This window comes from Dama dama, chromosome 1 (genome assembly GCF_033118175.1).
Source record: "Dama dama isolate Ldn47 chromosome 1, ASM3311817v1, whole genome shotgun sequence".
Lineage (NCBI taxonomy): Eukaryota > Metazoa > Chordata > Mammalia > Artiodactyla > Cervidae > Dama > Dama dama.
In genome coordinates, this window is record NC_083681.1 from 80,831,987 (window position 1) to 80,848,137 (window position 16,151).

General features: G+C 37.2%; 1 protein-coding gene across 1 annotated transcript; it reads left to right on the forward strand.

The window, feature by feature from the left end:
• Window positions 1-3,126: 3,126 nt before the first annotated feature.
• On the forward strand, window positions 3,127-4,056 carry LOC133056592 (putative olfactory receptor 5AK3). Its single transcript, XM_061142027.1, has one exon. The coding sequence runs from the start codon at window positions 3,127-3,129 to the stop codon at window positions 4,054-4,056; it is 930 nt and encodes a 309-aa protein (XP_060998010.1).
• Window positions 4,057-16,151: the final 12,095 nt, after the last annotated feature.

The window sequence follows — 16,151 nt, forward strand, 5'->3', positions numbered from 1 at the left end:
GAGAGAATGTTGACATTCCAGGAATCAGTGAACTAAAATGGAATGGAACTCAAATGACCATTATATCTACTACTGTGGGCAAGAATCTCTTAGAAGAAATGGAGTAGCCATCAAAGTCAACAAAAGAGTCTGAAATGCAGTACTGGGTGCAACCTCATAAACAACAGAATGATCTCTATTCGTTTCCAAGGCAAACCATTCAATATCACGGTAATCCAAGTCCATGTCCCGGCCAATAATGCTGAAGAAACTGAAGCTGAAAGGTTCTATGAAGACCTACAAGACCTTCTAGAACTAACACCCAAAAAAGATACCCTTTTCATTATAGGGGACTGGAATGCAAAAGTAGGAAGTCAAGAAACTCCTGGAGTAACATGCAAGTTTGGCCTTGGAGTACAGAATGAAGCAGGGCAAAGGCTAACAGAGTTTTGCCAAGAGAATGCACTCGTCACAGTAAACACCCTCTTCCAACAACACAAGAGAGGACTCTTCACATGGATATCACGAGATGGTCAACACCGAAATCAGATTGATTATATTCTTTGCAGCCAAAGATGGAGAAGCTCTATACAGTCAGCGAAAACAAGACCAGAAGCTGACTGTGGCTCAGATCATGAACTCCTTATTGCCAAATTCAGACTTTAGTTGAAGAAAATAAGGAAAACCACTAACTCATTCAGATATGACCTAAGTCAAATCCCTTATGATTACACAGTGGAAGTGGCAAGTAGGTTAAGGGTCTAGACAGAGTGCCTGATGAACTATGGACAGAGGTTTGTGACATTGTACAGGAGACAGGGAGCAAGACCATCCCCAAGAAAAATAAATGCAATAAGGCAAAATGGCTGTCTGAGGAGGCCTTACAAATAGCTGTGAAAAGAAGAGAAACCAAGTGCAAAGGAGAAAAGGAAAGATATACCCATGTGAATGCAGCTTTCCAAAGAACAGCAAGGAGAGATAAGACAGACTTCCTCAATGATCAGGAACCTTCTTTAGGCTTTAGCAATTGTCCGTTCAGTGTATGGGTGGATTTGGTTATTGAAAGTATATTTTTAAAGCTGTCTGTGTCTACACTCATAAATGAAACTGCTTCTAATTTTTTTTCCTCAAAAGTTACTTAAATGTGTGTCAAGGTTATATTAGCCTTATGAAATGACTAGCCGATTTTTTTTTTGAGACTCACAGGAAAAAAGTATATAATTAGAATTATTAGTTTTATAAAGTTTGGTAGAACTCCTGTAACATAACTGGGTCTAGTGTTTGTGCATAGATTTTTAAATGTCAAGTCAAATCACATAATGATTAAAATAATTAATTATTTTATACAACTCACCCACACACAGACACACACAAATGCACACACACAGTGACTACAGTTGCTTTCTATCCTGTTAGTCTGCTTTATTTTTTTTTAATATATTGGAAAGCACATATAGCATTTAAAAATTTTTTTTCTGATATAAAATGTCATGATGCAACAATCACCATATGCCAGCAACCAAGTTTAAATGAAAAAATATGATAATTGCTTTTTACTCCACTGGAGATATGAATTAGGAAAGAAAACAACTTCCTTCAATTATTTTTTAAAAGAGCAAACCATAAGGCAAAAAAAAAAAAAAAAAATGATAGTTATTTTAAATGTAAGGTTCTCTGGTCTGTGAAAGACATCAAAGAAGACAGAATGTGAGAAAATATTTACCAAGTCAACTGAGAGGAGATTTAAATCTTGGCTAAATAAAGAACATGTGAAATCAATTCAGAAGAAACATTTACAAAAGAAATTAACAAGCTATTTACAAAATAATAAAATCCCCAAATTCTAAGACTATTAGATAATGATCAAATCTACTTGTTATTAAAGGGGAAAAGGGGAAGATAAGATATCACTTTACACCTATTTTCCACCAAAAAATTAAGAAAATATCAATGCTCACTCAGAAGTGAGGATGTGGGAACACATGTATACAATTAGCAAGAGGGTACACTGGTGCATCCATTATGTAAAATGATCTGGAAAAACTTGGTCAGATGAAATATGTGCATGCCTTCAGACACAAAAATTTTGTCCCTAGGATTACACCCTAGAAAAATTTCTCACTGAGTTAACCGTAGTGGAGGCAAGTTGTAGGCAGTCCGCTGTCCATCACTAGGGAAGCACATGAGTAAATTAGGACGGATGGACACCACGGAGCAGTGCTACTCAATGTGTGGTCCACGGACCAGCGCTAGTCCTTGGACTCTCTGTTTCTACCGTATAATGAGACGATGACTGAAAGTGGATGGAGCATTTAAAACTATTACAGAATTTTAACAATGCTGAGACCTAGTTATTGACTTTTACAAACACAGGGCCACAACAGATAGGAAATTTTATGAAGAAAATTATGCTTTACTGTAAATACCTTGATAAACAGTTCCACAAATGGCTCTACATTTCCATGAAGCCATCATGGCAGAGAAGATCTACAAGGAAGAAAAAGAAAAAAATGAAAATATGGAGGTAGACGGGAACAAGATAATATAGAACCCCATGGGTATGTCAAATTTCAAATATAATGATTAGTATTTAGGCAAATTTGTATTTCTGATTAAAATATAGGGAATGTAAAAGAAAGCTTAGTTAAATAAAACAATGTTCTTATGTGTTTCTGAACTGATGTATGTATGAAGTACTGTCAGTTTGCCTATTGAGAACACAGCTACTGGTCCTTGGCAATTTCCCCAAACTATCAATGGAAATGTCTAAGTTAGGTGTCGAGGTTCAGCCTTTAAAATCTAATTCAATTAAATCATGGAAAATATTCTCTGATCCCCCTCACTATGAAGTTAAATATGTGTGTGCTTAGTCATTCAGTCATGTCCAACACTTAGCAACTCCATGGACTCTAGCCCACCAGGCTCCTCTGTTCATGGGATTCTCCAGGCAGGAATCCTGGAGTGGGTAGGCATTCCCTTCTCCAGGGAATTGAACCAGGGTCTCCTGCATTGGCAGGTGGATTCTTTACTGTCTGAGCCAGCAGGGAAGCTCTGAAATTAAATACAGCGTTAGTTAAAGTATCACAATCCTCCTAGCTTTCTCTGATCTCTTTGCACCTTTTCAGCTAATATTTAAATTTGTTGGCCATGGAACAAAACAATGGAACTACAGTGACTGAATTCATTCTCCTGGGATTCGCTGGTCAACACAAGTATTGGCGTGTCCTCTTCATAGTATTTCTAGTGATCTATCTGGTCACCCTGGTGGGTAACATTGGCATGATCCTCCTCATCAAGATTGACTCTTCCCTTCACACCCCCATGTACTTTTTCCTCCAAAACTTGGCATTTGTTGATCTCTGCTACACCTCTGCTATCACTCCAAAAATGCTCCAAAACTTTGTAGGCACAGGACAATCCATCTCATTCATGGGATGCATGGTGCAATTACTAGTCTATGGGGCTTTTGCAACAAGTGATTGCTACATCCTGGCTGCTATGGCAGTGGACCGTTATGTGGCCATCTGTAACCCACTTCGCTATGGAACTGTCATGTCCCAGAGAGTCTGCAGTCAACTCTTAACTGGTTCATACTTCATGGGTTTCCTAAATGCTTCTGTAAACACAAGTTTTACTTTCTCATTGAACTTTTGCAAATCCAATAAAATTAATCACTTTTTCTGTGATGAACCCCCAATTCTGGCCCTCTCTTGCTCTAGTATTTACTTGAACATCATGCTCCTAACAGTCTTTGTGGGGTTTAACTTGACATTCACCGTGTCAGTTGTCATCTTTTCCTACATGTTTATCCTGATCTCCATCCTGAAGATCTCTTCTGCTGCAGGGAGGAAGAAAGCCTTCTCGACGTGCGCCTCCCACCTGACAGCTGTCACCATTTTCTATGGGACACTCTCTTACATGTATCTGCACCATCGCACCATAGAATCTCAAGAGCAAGAAAAAATGGCTTCTGTGTTTTATGGCATTATGATCCCCATGTTAAATCCCCTCATTTATAGTCTGCGAAACCACGATGTGAGAGAAGCCCTGAAAGGAGTTGGAAAGAAGTGTTTCTAGACCGAACATCCATTTCTAACTCAACATTGTTCAACAAGCAACCGACAGATCTCTCTTATTTCTCAACAGCAGAAGATGTAGAAGATATCTGTGAGTTACAAACAAAAAATTATACAAAATATATTTCCTTGATTGTATCAGTAGCTTTTGAAAGATGATCAACTTTATGACCTGAAATGAACAAATCACCTTCTAATTCATATTTCTCAGAGGGTTTCCCCAGTGGATCAACAGTAAAGAATCTGCCTGAGACATGGATTCTATCCCTAGTCATGAAAATCCTTTGGAGAAGGAAATGGCAACCCACGCCAGTATTCTTGTCTAGGAAACCCTATGGATGGAGGAACCTGGTGGGCTACAGTCTACGGGGTTGCGACTTGAGAGAAGGTGTCTAAAAAGATCTTTGATATTGCTTTTGTACATTCTGAGGAGCCCTTTTTTCAAATACCTTGCTGTTAAAATAGAAAAGAGCAATAAAGAAACACGTTAGTCAATGTTGTAAATTACCTCTAGCAACAGTAGGATAAAGACACCAGGGCAAAAATTTTTGCTGGTTTCTCTTAAGAGGTAGTTACTCTTGCTATTTTCTGTAACTAAGCTGGTTTAGTATTGCAATGAATAATTTAAAGATGTTCTCTATCTCTTTGGAGAAAATGTGCCCAAAAGAAAGAGGGGGAGAAAAGAACAACTGAACGAATCCTCATGCATATTCAGACATTATGGATCAGTATTCCTCCTTTCTACACATGGCCTCTAACCAACTAGGAAAGTAACATAGGAATCCAGCAACTATGGATCATACCCATTTATTCTTACTAAATTTTTGTTTTAAATATAAGTGAATCCCCAGCTGTACCCTCTTGCAAGCGTACAAATCCAGTGCAGAATTTGGTGCCACAGATCAAACTCATTTACCCAGAAATGAAGCCTTATTTCCCACTATCTCTAAGAGTGGAGAGAGGCGAAAGAATCCAGGTTTAACACAATAAGTCATACCTGGGCTTGAACACCATGTTCTATCCACTCAGGAAAAAGCAGAATCGACCACACGCCCATCCTGTGGACAAGCATGTTAACAAAAAGCCTGAGATCCTGTCTCTCAATCTCATTAATCAGTTAAACCATAGGAAGTTGTGAATTAGATGATTCACAGACAGGATGGGAGTTCACTGCCTTTTTCAACATTTCCAGATATTCCAAATTATGGACTGAGGCAGGAAACACTTACTGGGAGCAAATCACAACCTGAACAATACCAAGAAAATTCAGATAGCACCAGCCCATGCAGCAGAGTGCATTACAGGAGATGAATCCCAAAAGTAGGAAACTACTTAGGATTCCTGGTGACCTGCCCATAATACCCTCTGCAGAGAGAAACCCTAAATTCAATCTGGAATTGAAAATCAGATCATGTCCTGATTTGATTAGCAAATCATATCCTGAGAAGGAGGAAGAGGTCTTCACCTTTACTACCCTAAACTGTCTAGAGACAGACAACTTTCAGGCTTTATTATCCTGATACATCTCCCTATAGAAACATTCTTAAATGCAATGACTGAAAATGCCTTGCATAGAAGAATTGAACTATGCACAAAAGTTCATGAAAAAATCTCTGTATTAAATAATATTACTTTAACATTTGTAAAGTAGAAAAGAGGAAATACATGGACAAAAAACACATAATCATAGTAGGTGTATTTCTTCCAGTCCATGACATAGAACGTTAAGAAAATTTTTTAAATAAAGTTACAAAAGATCCATTTGACGTAATGAGAAAAAATTTGTATTCAGAAACTCTATATTATTAAAGCTCAGCAAAAGAACACAAAAAGTTTAGAAGTCAAAATTCTGCTTCTGCACTGCACACTGTGGACAGCTCAGTAAGAAGGGAGAGGGTGGTTTAGTCACTAAGTCATGTCTGACTCTTGTGACCCCAAGGACTGTAGCCCCCCAGTTTTCTCTGTCCGTGGGATTTCCCAGGCAAGAGTACTGGAGTGGGTTGCCACTTGCTTCTCCAGGAGATACTCCCATCCCAGGAATCAAACCCAGGTCTACAGCATGGCAGGCAGATTCTTTACCAACTGAGCTATAAGGGAAGCTTTTTATAGAAAGAAAGAGAGGGGCTTTTTCTAGAGTATGGGCTTTGCTGAATGCATCCATGTATGGATGAGAGGGAATCAGGTACTCTCTAGATTTAGATACTCTCAAAAAGTAGAGATAGATCAGCAACTAGATATCTCAGTAAACATTGCTCAAGAGGGGGAAGGAATACAACAGGAAAATTATGTCACTGGTGAGAAAATATTGCAGTCATTTAGAAGACTCAGTCACTGTTGCCTTGTGGACATCGGAGGTCCAATTAGAAACACTTTCTCCTACTGTCTTTTGAGACCATTAACACCGTGTTAGACACATCATAATCTGATTTCCTAGGAGAACTGATTTTTGTCAGTTGAGTTAATAGTAACTCAAAAGCAAGAAAACATCTTTCTTTCTGTTTTTTTCCTTTTTCTTCTTTCTTTTCTTCCTTCTACCTTTTTTCTTATTCATGTGCCCATGAAAATTACAGAAATACAATAAATTATAAAAATTGGAAAGATTATCCCTAGATCTAGAATTTAATAATAAAACTTTAAAGTAAAACACCTAAAATTCTACCACTAAACACAGAAAAGTCTCATTTAAAACAAATCTTAGGTTGAATATAAAATGAAAACATTTCCAGACATCTATAAGATAATATTTCGCAAACTGTTGCAAAAATATCTATAAACAACAAGGAGTTTTCAAATAAAATTGCGTAGCTCTATAAATACTAGTGTTAATAAATAGGAAACAATAATAAATTTAGAACCAGACGTGGAGCAGCAGACTGGTTCCAAATTAGGAAAGGAGTATGACAAGGCTCTATATTGTCACCCTGCTTATTTAACTTACATGCAGAGTATATCCTGAGAAATGCTGGGCTGGATGAAGCACAAGCTGGAATCAAGATTGCCAGGAGAAATATCAATAAACTCAGATATGCAAATGACACCACCCTATGGCAGAAAGCAAGGAACTAAAGAGCCTTTTGATGAAAGTGAAAGAAGAGAGTGAAAAAGCTGGTTTCAAGCTCAACATTCAGAAAACTAAGATCATGGCATCTACTCCTATCACTTCATGGCAAATAGAAACAATGAAACAGTGAAAACAGTGACAGACTTTATTTTCTTGGGCTCCAAAAATCGCTGCAGATGGTGACTGCAGCCATGAAATTAAAAGGTGCTTGCTCCTTGGAAGAAAAGCTATGACCAAACTAGATAGCATATTAAAAAGCAGAGACACTCCTTTGCCAACAAAGGTCCATCTAGTCAAAGCTATGGTTTTCCCAGTGGTCATGTATGGATGTGAGAGTTGAACTATAAAGAAGGCTGAGTGCTGAAGAATTGATGCTTTTGAACCGTGGTGTTGGAGAAGACTCTTGAGAGTCCCTTGGACTGCAAGAAGATCCAACCAGTCCATCCTAAAGGAAATTAGTCCTGAATATTCATTGGAAGGACTGATGCTGAAGCTGAAACTTCAATATTTTGGTCACCTGATGTGAAGAACTGACTCATTGGAAAAGACCCTGATGCTGGGGAAGATTGAAAGCAGGAAGAGATGGAGACGACTGAGGATGAGATGGTTGGATGGCATCACCGACTCGATGGACATGAGTTTGAACAAGCTCCAGGGGTTGGTGTTGGACAGGGAGGCCTGGCGTGCTGCAGTCCACCGGGTCGCAAAGAGTTGGACACGACTGAGCAATTGAACTGAACTAAACTGAATAAATTAATTAACTGTACATTTTAGACATGAGAAAATAATATAAAAAGAAGAAAGTAATAATATTTTTGAATTAATATTTAAAATCTCTTAAATGACAGCAATAATAAATTCAAAAACATTCTCTGAAGCTAAAGATAACAATAAAATGGATAAATCACTTGCTAATTTATCAAGAAAAATAATGCTGGAGAACAAAGAAAAAAATTTTAGGTAAGAGAATGCATAACTCAACAGTATACAAATGTATTAGAGAATCTGATAGAATGAATGGTTCTTCTAAGGGAAGACTGATTGTAAAAACGTTACCACAAAAGAGATTAAAGAACAATTAACAGAAGAAATAAAATGATAAGGGTACAATCTTCTTCCCCAAAAAAACACCAATTATTATCAATTATTAAAAATAGATAATATCGATGATGGTTGAACTCTTGGAGAACATAGGGAAAGAAGGGATGTTTCAGAATAAATTTTTGACTAAGCTAGCAAAAACAGCTCAGAAGTTATAGGCCAATGCCACTCTCAAACATCAATATAAAAATGCATAAGAAAAATACGTGCAGACGTGCTACATTGCTTCAGTTGTGTCCGACTCTCTGTAACGCTATGAAGTATACCCCGCCAGCCACCAGGCTCCTCTGTTCATGGGATTCTCCAGGCAAGAACACTGGAGTGGGTTGCCATGCCCTCCTCCAGGGGATCTTCCCAACCCAGGGATCAAACCCACATCTCTTGTGTCTCCTGCTTTAGCAGGCGGGTTCTTTACCACTAGTGCCACCTAGGAAGCCCAATAAAAATGCAAGTACACAAAGAAAAAAGCCTCGGTAGCACAGCAGGCAATAACACACTGTAACCAGGTTAGTTGTATTATAGAAGAAGAGAATATTTTGATATTATAAAATCTATTCATATAAAAATGCATTAATTTTCAGAGTAAATCATGAAATCATGTCAAAAGAGAAAAACATTTGCTAAAATTAAACATTTATTTTTAATTCCAGTGATTAAATAAAAGGTACAATACTTCAACCAAAATATTTGATCATATTTATCAGAAAATACTGAGAGCATTTCACTTAAGCTCAGAAACCAATAAAAGACGGCCTTGCTCAAAAGTATTCTTAAATTTATTCTGGAGCTACTATTAATCAAAGCACTCACATTGCAGAAATCAATAAAAAAGAATGAATGAAAGGTCAGTTCATAGACTTGAACACAAGTTTTTAGATACAGTAAACATTGCTCAACCTGACTCATAAAAAGGAAAAAAAAAATTAGTTCAATAATAAGGCAACACACACATACATACACACACACACAGGATCTCTAATGACAGTAACATGATTAAATGTATCTTCTCTAGAGAAAGCTTAAATGTTCTTCAGCTGAAAATCACTACTAACATTGTTTATTCCAATTCCATCACAGCCCCTGGAAGCTCAGGTTCTCAAGGGAGCGAGTATTGATCCCTTGGGCTCCAACTCTAAACTCACCAGGTAGAAGGAGGTGCACAGAGACCTTGATGGCCAATCAGCCTTTACCAGCTGGAGAACGAGAATCTGGACACAATTTTCATGTAAGTAAAACAGAGGTCAGCCCGTTTTTCAAAATCAGCTGTGTGTCATCCCAGTGTGTGCTGGAAATGGTGGAGCAAAGGGTCAGAGCCCATGTTCTAGTAAGTTTCACCCCAAGACCAGGAATAAAGGCTTCATCCCTGGTGGCGTAATGAAAAATGGAGTGAAATCAGCTGAGTGTTGCCCAAGAAGGATATGAGTGAACAGATGATTGAAAGATTAACTGAGTGAATGAATGCATCGCAAATGGCTTTAGTGCATTATTTGCATGTGTCATTTTAACCAGTTTTGAGTGCCCATTCAAAGCCTGGTCCTGTGCTTAGAACTTTATATAAATCACCTCACTCAAAGTCATCATTACAAAGCAGACTTAGCTTCTTTCTCTTACTCTATTTTATTAATCTTGAAAGCACTTAAAGCTATTTTAAAAAGAAAAGGGGACAAAGTTTATTAGTTTAAAGGATTCTCTCTCCCCACTCCCATGCCCAAAGACAACCATTAGAAATTTGGTGTGAATTCTTCCTGAACTTTTCCATGGATAAATAAGGAAAATGAGAGTGAGCGTGAAAGAAAATTTTCTTTCGTAAGGGTCCAGCTCTGCGTATTGTTCTGAAACATGCTTTGTCCATTTGATAATGCAACATGAGCACCTTTCCATGAGAGTATATGTTTATCTCATACTTTTTAGATTATGTATTGACTCATGTATCTACTTTGATTTATTAAACCCTATTTCCAATCTGATGCTAATGTACATGGTGCTACAGTGGACATCAGTGCCTTGTAGGTCATCCGTGCTCTCGGTTTTATAGGGAGTGGGACAGAGGACTAAAGGATTACATGTATTGTCTCTAAATGTGCAACCAGAATTCAACTCCAGGTCCATCTGTCTCCCTTCTGCTGCACAGTGATGACTGCAAATGAAGCTTCAAAAGCATCAGGGTTCAGTATCGGTTAAGCAGGTCCAAAATGCTCAGGTACCTGGTTTAAGTGTGTGCGTGTATGTTTTATGCCTTGACTGATGTTTCATAACTCTTTAAAAATACCCCCTTATATCATACATTTTACTTGAATTCAAATAGATTAAGTTAATGTGGTAAGTGTCATTATCACATAAAGATTCTAGTTTAAGTGGACTCATGACCTATGCTAGCTTCCTCTGATGAATGCTGTCACCCACAGGATGGAAGCCGCCTTGAAAGGGTTGCATTTAGTCTATTTCACAGCAAATTTTCCTGAAGCAGTAGCTAACACTTATAATGTTTAGCCCTCCCTCAACGTTGAAATCTGAAAGGAGAGAATTATTTTCTTGCTCCTTCACGACAGAATTATCTTACTCTGTTCAATTCTCAAGGTATTTCAAAGAACCAGATTGGCCACGTCAACCACAGGTTTGGTTTCCTACACTCCCCACCACTAAAGGCCCATTCTTATGCCAAAGTGACCATTGCATCTGTGGAGCCACAGCGCTGCCTGGCGTTACTGAAAGCAGAGGAAGGAGCCCTCTACTGATGTATGGGGACGTGTGGTTTTTGTGAGGAACTTCTGTCATTGCACAATATTTAAGGTGCATAAAAATATATTTAAGAACCACTCATGTAGCCTCCATCTAACTTCTGAAACTTGCTTTTTTTTTTTTTATTACTTAGCACATTCTTTGAGACATTTATCCACACAGACAGTATTGCTCCAATTTAGTGAATTTGCATGTGATTCCCTGGTAGTGCTAGCGGTAAAAATCTGCCTGCCAATGTAGGAGACTCAAGAGACGTGGATTCGATCCCTGGGTTGGGAAGATTCTCAGGAGTAGGAAATGGCAACCCATTTCAATATTCTTGCCTGAAAAATTCCATGGACAGAGGAGACCGGTGGGGCTATAGTCCAGGGCGTTGCAGAGGGTCAGACATGACTGAGCAACCTAAGCACACAGTCTGTTTTCGCTGATTCATTTAATAAATAATTTTTTTCCATGTTCAAGGATACTGATATGAATAATCTGTGTATATACTTACATATGCACATATTCATACATATACTTACATGCATATGTATGGTTATGTGTATCTTTGCATCCTTGCTTATGTGGTCAAATATTTATCTAGCATATGTACCTATATTGGAAATTCTGGACCACACAGAGACGTATATTATTTACTAATATATCCAAATTTGTCTCCAATATGAATGTGCTAATTTACATTCCCACCACATTCTCACCTAAAATTTACATTTTAGACTGAAGAGTATAAAATACATTTCAATGCAGTATTAATATACAATTATCTGATTACTATTAAGTTGTGCATATATCCATATTTCTATTGGCCATTTAAGTTTTCCTTCTATAATTGTCCTGATTATAAGTTTTGTGATATTTTCCCTTGGAGCAATTTGTAGAAATTACTTAAATACACTGGATACGAATTCTTTAACATTTATATGTGCTTCAAACCAATTTACCTGAGTTATTTTCAGTCAGTATCTGGTCTTTCCTTTTTTAAAAATGTTGCTATCTTTACATTTGGTAGAGTTGAATTTTCAATGTTTTACATTTTGTGACCCTATGTCTTATTTAAATTTCCACTGCATAGTTAAGTCATAGACATTCTGTTGTGTTTTATTCTCATAGCTTTGTAATTTAAGTTTTTAATCTATTTGGATAAAATGTACAGTAGCAAAGCAATATAATTTTTTCACATATATAAGTATGTGTAGACCACAATTTACTGGACCGTTTTTCATTGATGAACCAGCTATGATTTTCATACATTGAGCTTCCAGAGACTTGAACATCTGTTTATGGTTTTTCTTTCCTCAGTTCCATTGGTCTGTTTGTCTACCTTCACACCCGTACCACACTGTCTTTATTATTATTGCTTTATAATCAATTCTGATATCTGATAGAACAAGTTCTTCCTTTTAGTCTACTGAAATTATCTTAGCTATGTTTTTAGCTCTTTTCTCTTCTAGATAAATTTTATAAGTTTGTGAAAGTGGGCATAAAATTCTCTTAAGCACTTCATTGAAAATAATTTGAAGGGGAATATCCTGTTGATACAACTTCATCTTGATTGTTGGTGGAAAATAATTTTTCCATGCTTCTGCTGTTTCTCTCCTGCCAAGGGAGCTGACTTTGTGTAATCATGGCCATTCCAATACCACTTTATTCACATGGTTCCTAGAAAGATGGAGTGATGCGTCTGACTAGTAAACCTGAAGACAAGCTGGCATGCTCTGCTCCCCCTTATCCGCAGGAGCAGCCAGCCTGCTGAAGCCTGGTGCCCCTGCACTTCAGAGATGCTTCCCCAGGAAGTGCAAGAGGCGTGCCCCGGTCACTGCCACCAAGACTGAGTGGACGAGCCTGTCTACTTACAGTGTCTTTCAGCAACAAATATTTCACTCAGAAACATAAAAGTCTTTCCCCAGGTATCTAAAGGTGACATGGTTTCTACCTACTCACTATCTTTTATGTCTCAGTTTGTCCAGATCCTGGGAAAGGAAGAAAATAACTACTTACTAGAGCCTCTTTGAGACCCTAGTAATTGTTTAATGTATAAATGAGTTTAATTAGTGAATGTATATTTTTTAAAGCTGTTTGCACCTATATTTGCAAATGAGATCCATTCCAATGTTTTTCTCATATTTTATTTACTTTGGCTTCAGTGGTATACTGGTGTGAGTTAGCGAATGTTCTTTATTGTGATTTTCAAGAAAAGTTTATATAATATAGAATCAGTTTTGTCCTCTAAATATTTGTAGAATTTTCCTGTAGCATAATTAGGCCAAATGTTTGTGTGAGAAGTGTGTCCTTTTTATATTCATTTATTTATTTGGCAGCATTGGCATGCGGGACCTTTCATTGCAGTACATGGATTCTCTAGTTGGCACAGGGCTCACAGCTGTGGTGCTTGGGCTTAGTTGCTCTGTGGCATGTGGGATCTTAGTTTCCTGATAAAAGATCAAAATGGCATCCCCTGCATTGCAAGGCAGATGTTTAACCACTGGACCACCAGGGAAATCCCTGTGAGAGTAAATTTTAAAATAGCAAAATCAATTATTTCAAAATATTTGAATATTTGGGGAGGAGGGGCAATATAGGGGTAAGGTATTAAGAGGTACAAACTACTATATACAAAATAAGCTACAGATATATTGTATAGCACAGGGAATTTAGCCAATATTCTGTAATAACTATGAATGGAAAATAGCCTTCAAAATTGTGAATCACCATGTTGCATATCAGAAGCTTATATAACAATCAAATATACCTCAATTAAAAAAAAAAAAACTTAAAAAAAAACTTTAAAAAAATCCGATTGTTGTTTACCATCAAAAATATCTTAATGACTTCAGTTCAGTTCAGTTCAATCGCTCAGTCGTGTCCGACTCTTTGCGACCCCATGAATCACAGCATGCCAGGCCTCCCTGTCCATCACCAACTCCCTGAGTTTACTCAAACCCATGTCCATCGAGTCGGTGATGCCATCCAGCCATCTCATCCTCTGTTGTCCCCTTCTCCTCCTGCCCCCAATCCCTCCCAGCATCAGGGCCTTTTCCAATGAGTCAACTCTTCACATGAGGTGGCCAAAGTATTGGAGTTTCGGCTTCAGCATCAGTCCTTCCAATGAACACCCAGGACTGATCTCCTTCAGGATGGACTGGTTGGATCTCCTTGCAGTCCAAGGGACTCTCAAGAATCTTCTCCAACGCCACAGTTCAAAAGCATCAATTTTTCGGTGCTCAGCTTTCTTTATAATCCAATTCTTACATCCATACATGACCAGTGGAAAAACCATAGCCTTGACTAGACGGACCTTTGTTGGCAAAGTAATGTCTCTGCTTTTTAATATGCTATCTAAGTTGGTCATAACTTTTCTTCCAAGGAGTAAGCGTCTTTTAATTTCATGGCAGCAATCACCACCTGTAGTGATTTTGGAGCCCAAAAAAAAGACTTAGAAGCTAACAAATTGATTATGTTTGAATATTATAATTTTTAAATCCTTCAAATTTGTTGGAAGAAAAAACACTGGGAACCATTAAAGAATTTGTTTCCCAAAAAAAGATAAATAGTATTTTAATATTTCACATGCAAACACACAAACACACACACAAGAGTTACTATCATTCTCTGCCCACTTAGTCTGCTTTTTCTAGAAAAAAAATGAGTAAATACAAAATAACTATTTTCTAATTGCATGTATGCTATGAAATATTATGGCTCAAATATTATGTACCAGCCACCCAGTATAAAGAAGAAAATAAATTTTATTATTACATCTGACTCTCCTGGGTATATGAGCTAGAGGCAGGAATGGACTTTGTCATTTTTTTTTTTTTCAGAAGGAAAAACTATAAGGACAAAAATGATGAATTACTGTTTTAAATTTAAGGACTTCTGATCTGTGAAAAATACCAAAGATCAAGATAATAGATAGAATGTGAAAAAAATCTTTGTCAAGTCAACATCAAAGTATTCAAATCTACATTAAAAAGAGCCTTCATAAATTGAGTCATAGAAACATTTGGAAAAAGTATTAACAGGCAATTTACAGAAAAATAGAAACCCAAAATTCTAAGAATAATAGACAGTGAGCAAAGTCATTTTAGGTTAGGGAAAAAAATAAAAATTAGATATCAGTTTATATCTATTTTCCTCACCAAAAATAGTATTAGGAAAATACCAATGTTCACTAGCATGTGAGGACATAGGTACCTCCGTGCACAATTAGGAGTGTATACTAGCACATCCATCAAGGAAAATGATCTGGAATAATTGGTCAAGTTAAATATGTGCATACCCTCAGACTCAAAATTTTTGCCCCTACTATAACATCTTAGAAAATTTATCATACTGAGTTATTTGTAGTGAAGACAAATTGGAGGCAGTCTGCTATTCATCACTAGGAAAGCACGCAGGTAAATCAGGATGGATGGACATCATAGAGCAGTGCTACTCAATGTGTGGTCCATGGACCGGCACCAGTCCTTGGACTCTCTGCTGCCACTCTATGATGGGGCAGTGACGAGAAGTGAGATGGAGCATATAAAACTATTACAGAATTTTGACAATGCTAAGAATTTTTTTTACTGACATTTACAAAAATATTAAGCCACAATAGTTTAGAAATTTTACAAAGAAAATTATTCTTTGCCATCTATACTTTGATAAACACTTCCATAAAGGTTTATGGACTGCTACAGGTCCATGAGTCCATCATGGCAGAGAACAGTTCCTAAGGGTGAGGCTAGGGATAAAATGAGAATGTAGAGATAAAGGGGAGCAAGATCAGATAGAACTCTGTGGATATGTCAAGAATTCAAATATAGTCATTATTACTTAAACAAACTTGAATTTCTAATTAAAATATAGAATGCATACAAAAGCATAATTAAATAAAAGCATATTTAAGCATATCTCACTTGTTCCTGAATTGATATGTTTATGAAATACCAATCACTCTGAATTCTGAGAACACAGACAATGGTCCATGACCACTTCCCCTAATTACAGATGAAAATGTCTAAGTCAGGTATCAAGGTTCAGCCTTTAAAATCTAAGTCAATTATGTCATGAAAATTATTCTCTGACTTAACTGTGAAATTAAATACTGTACCATTTCGAGTTTCACAATTAGGTAAATGATCACAGTCCTCTTAACTTTCTCTGGTCTTTTTTTGCACCTTTTCAGCTGATTCTTAATTTTGCCAACC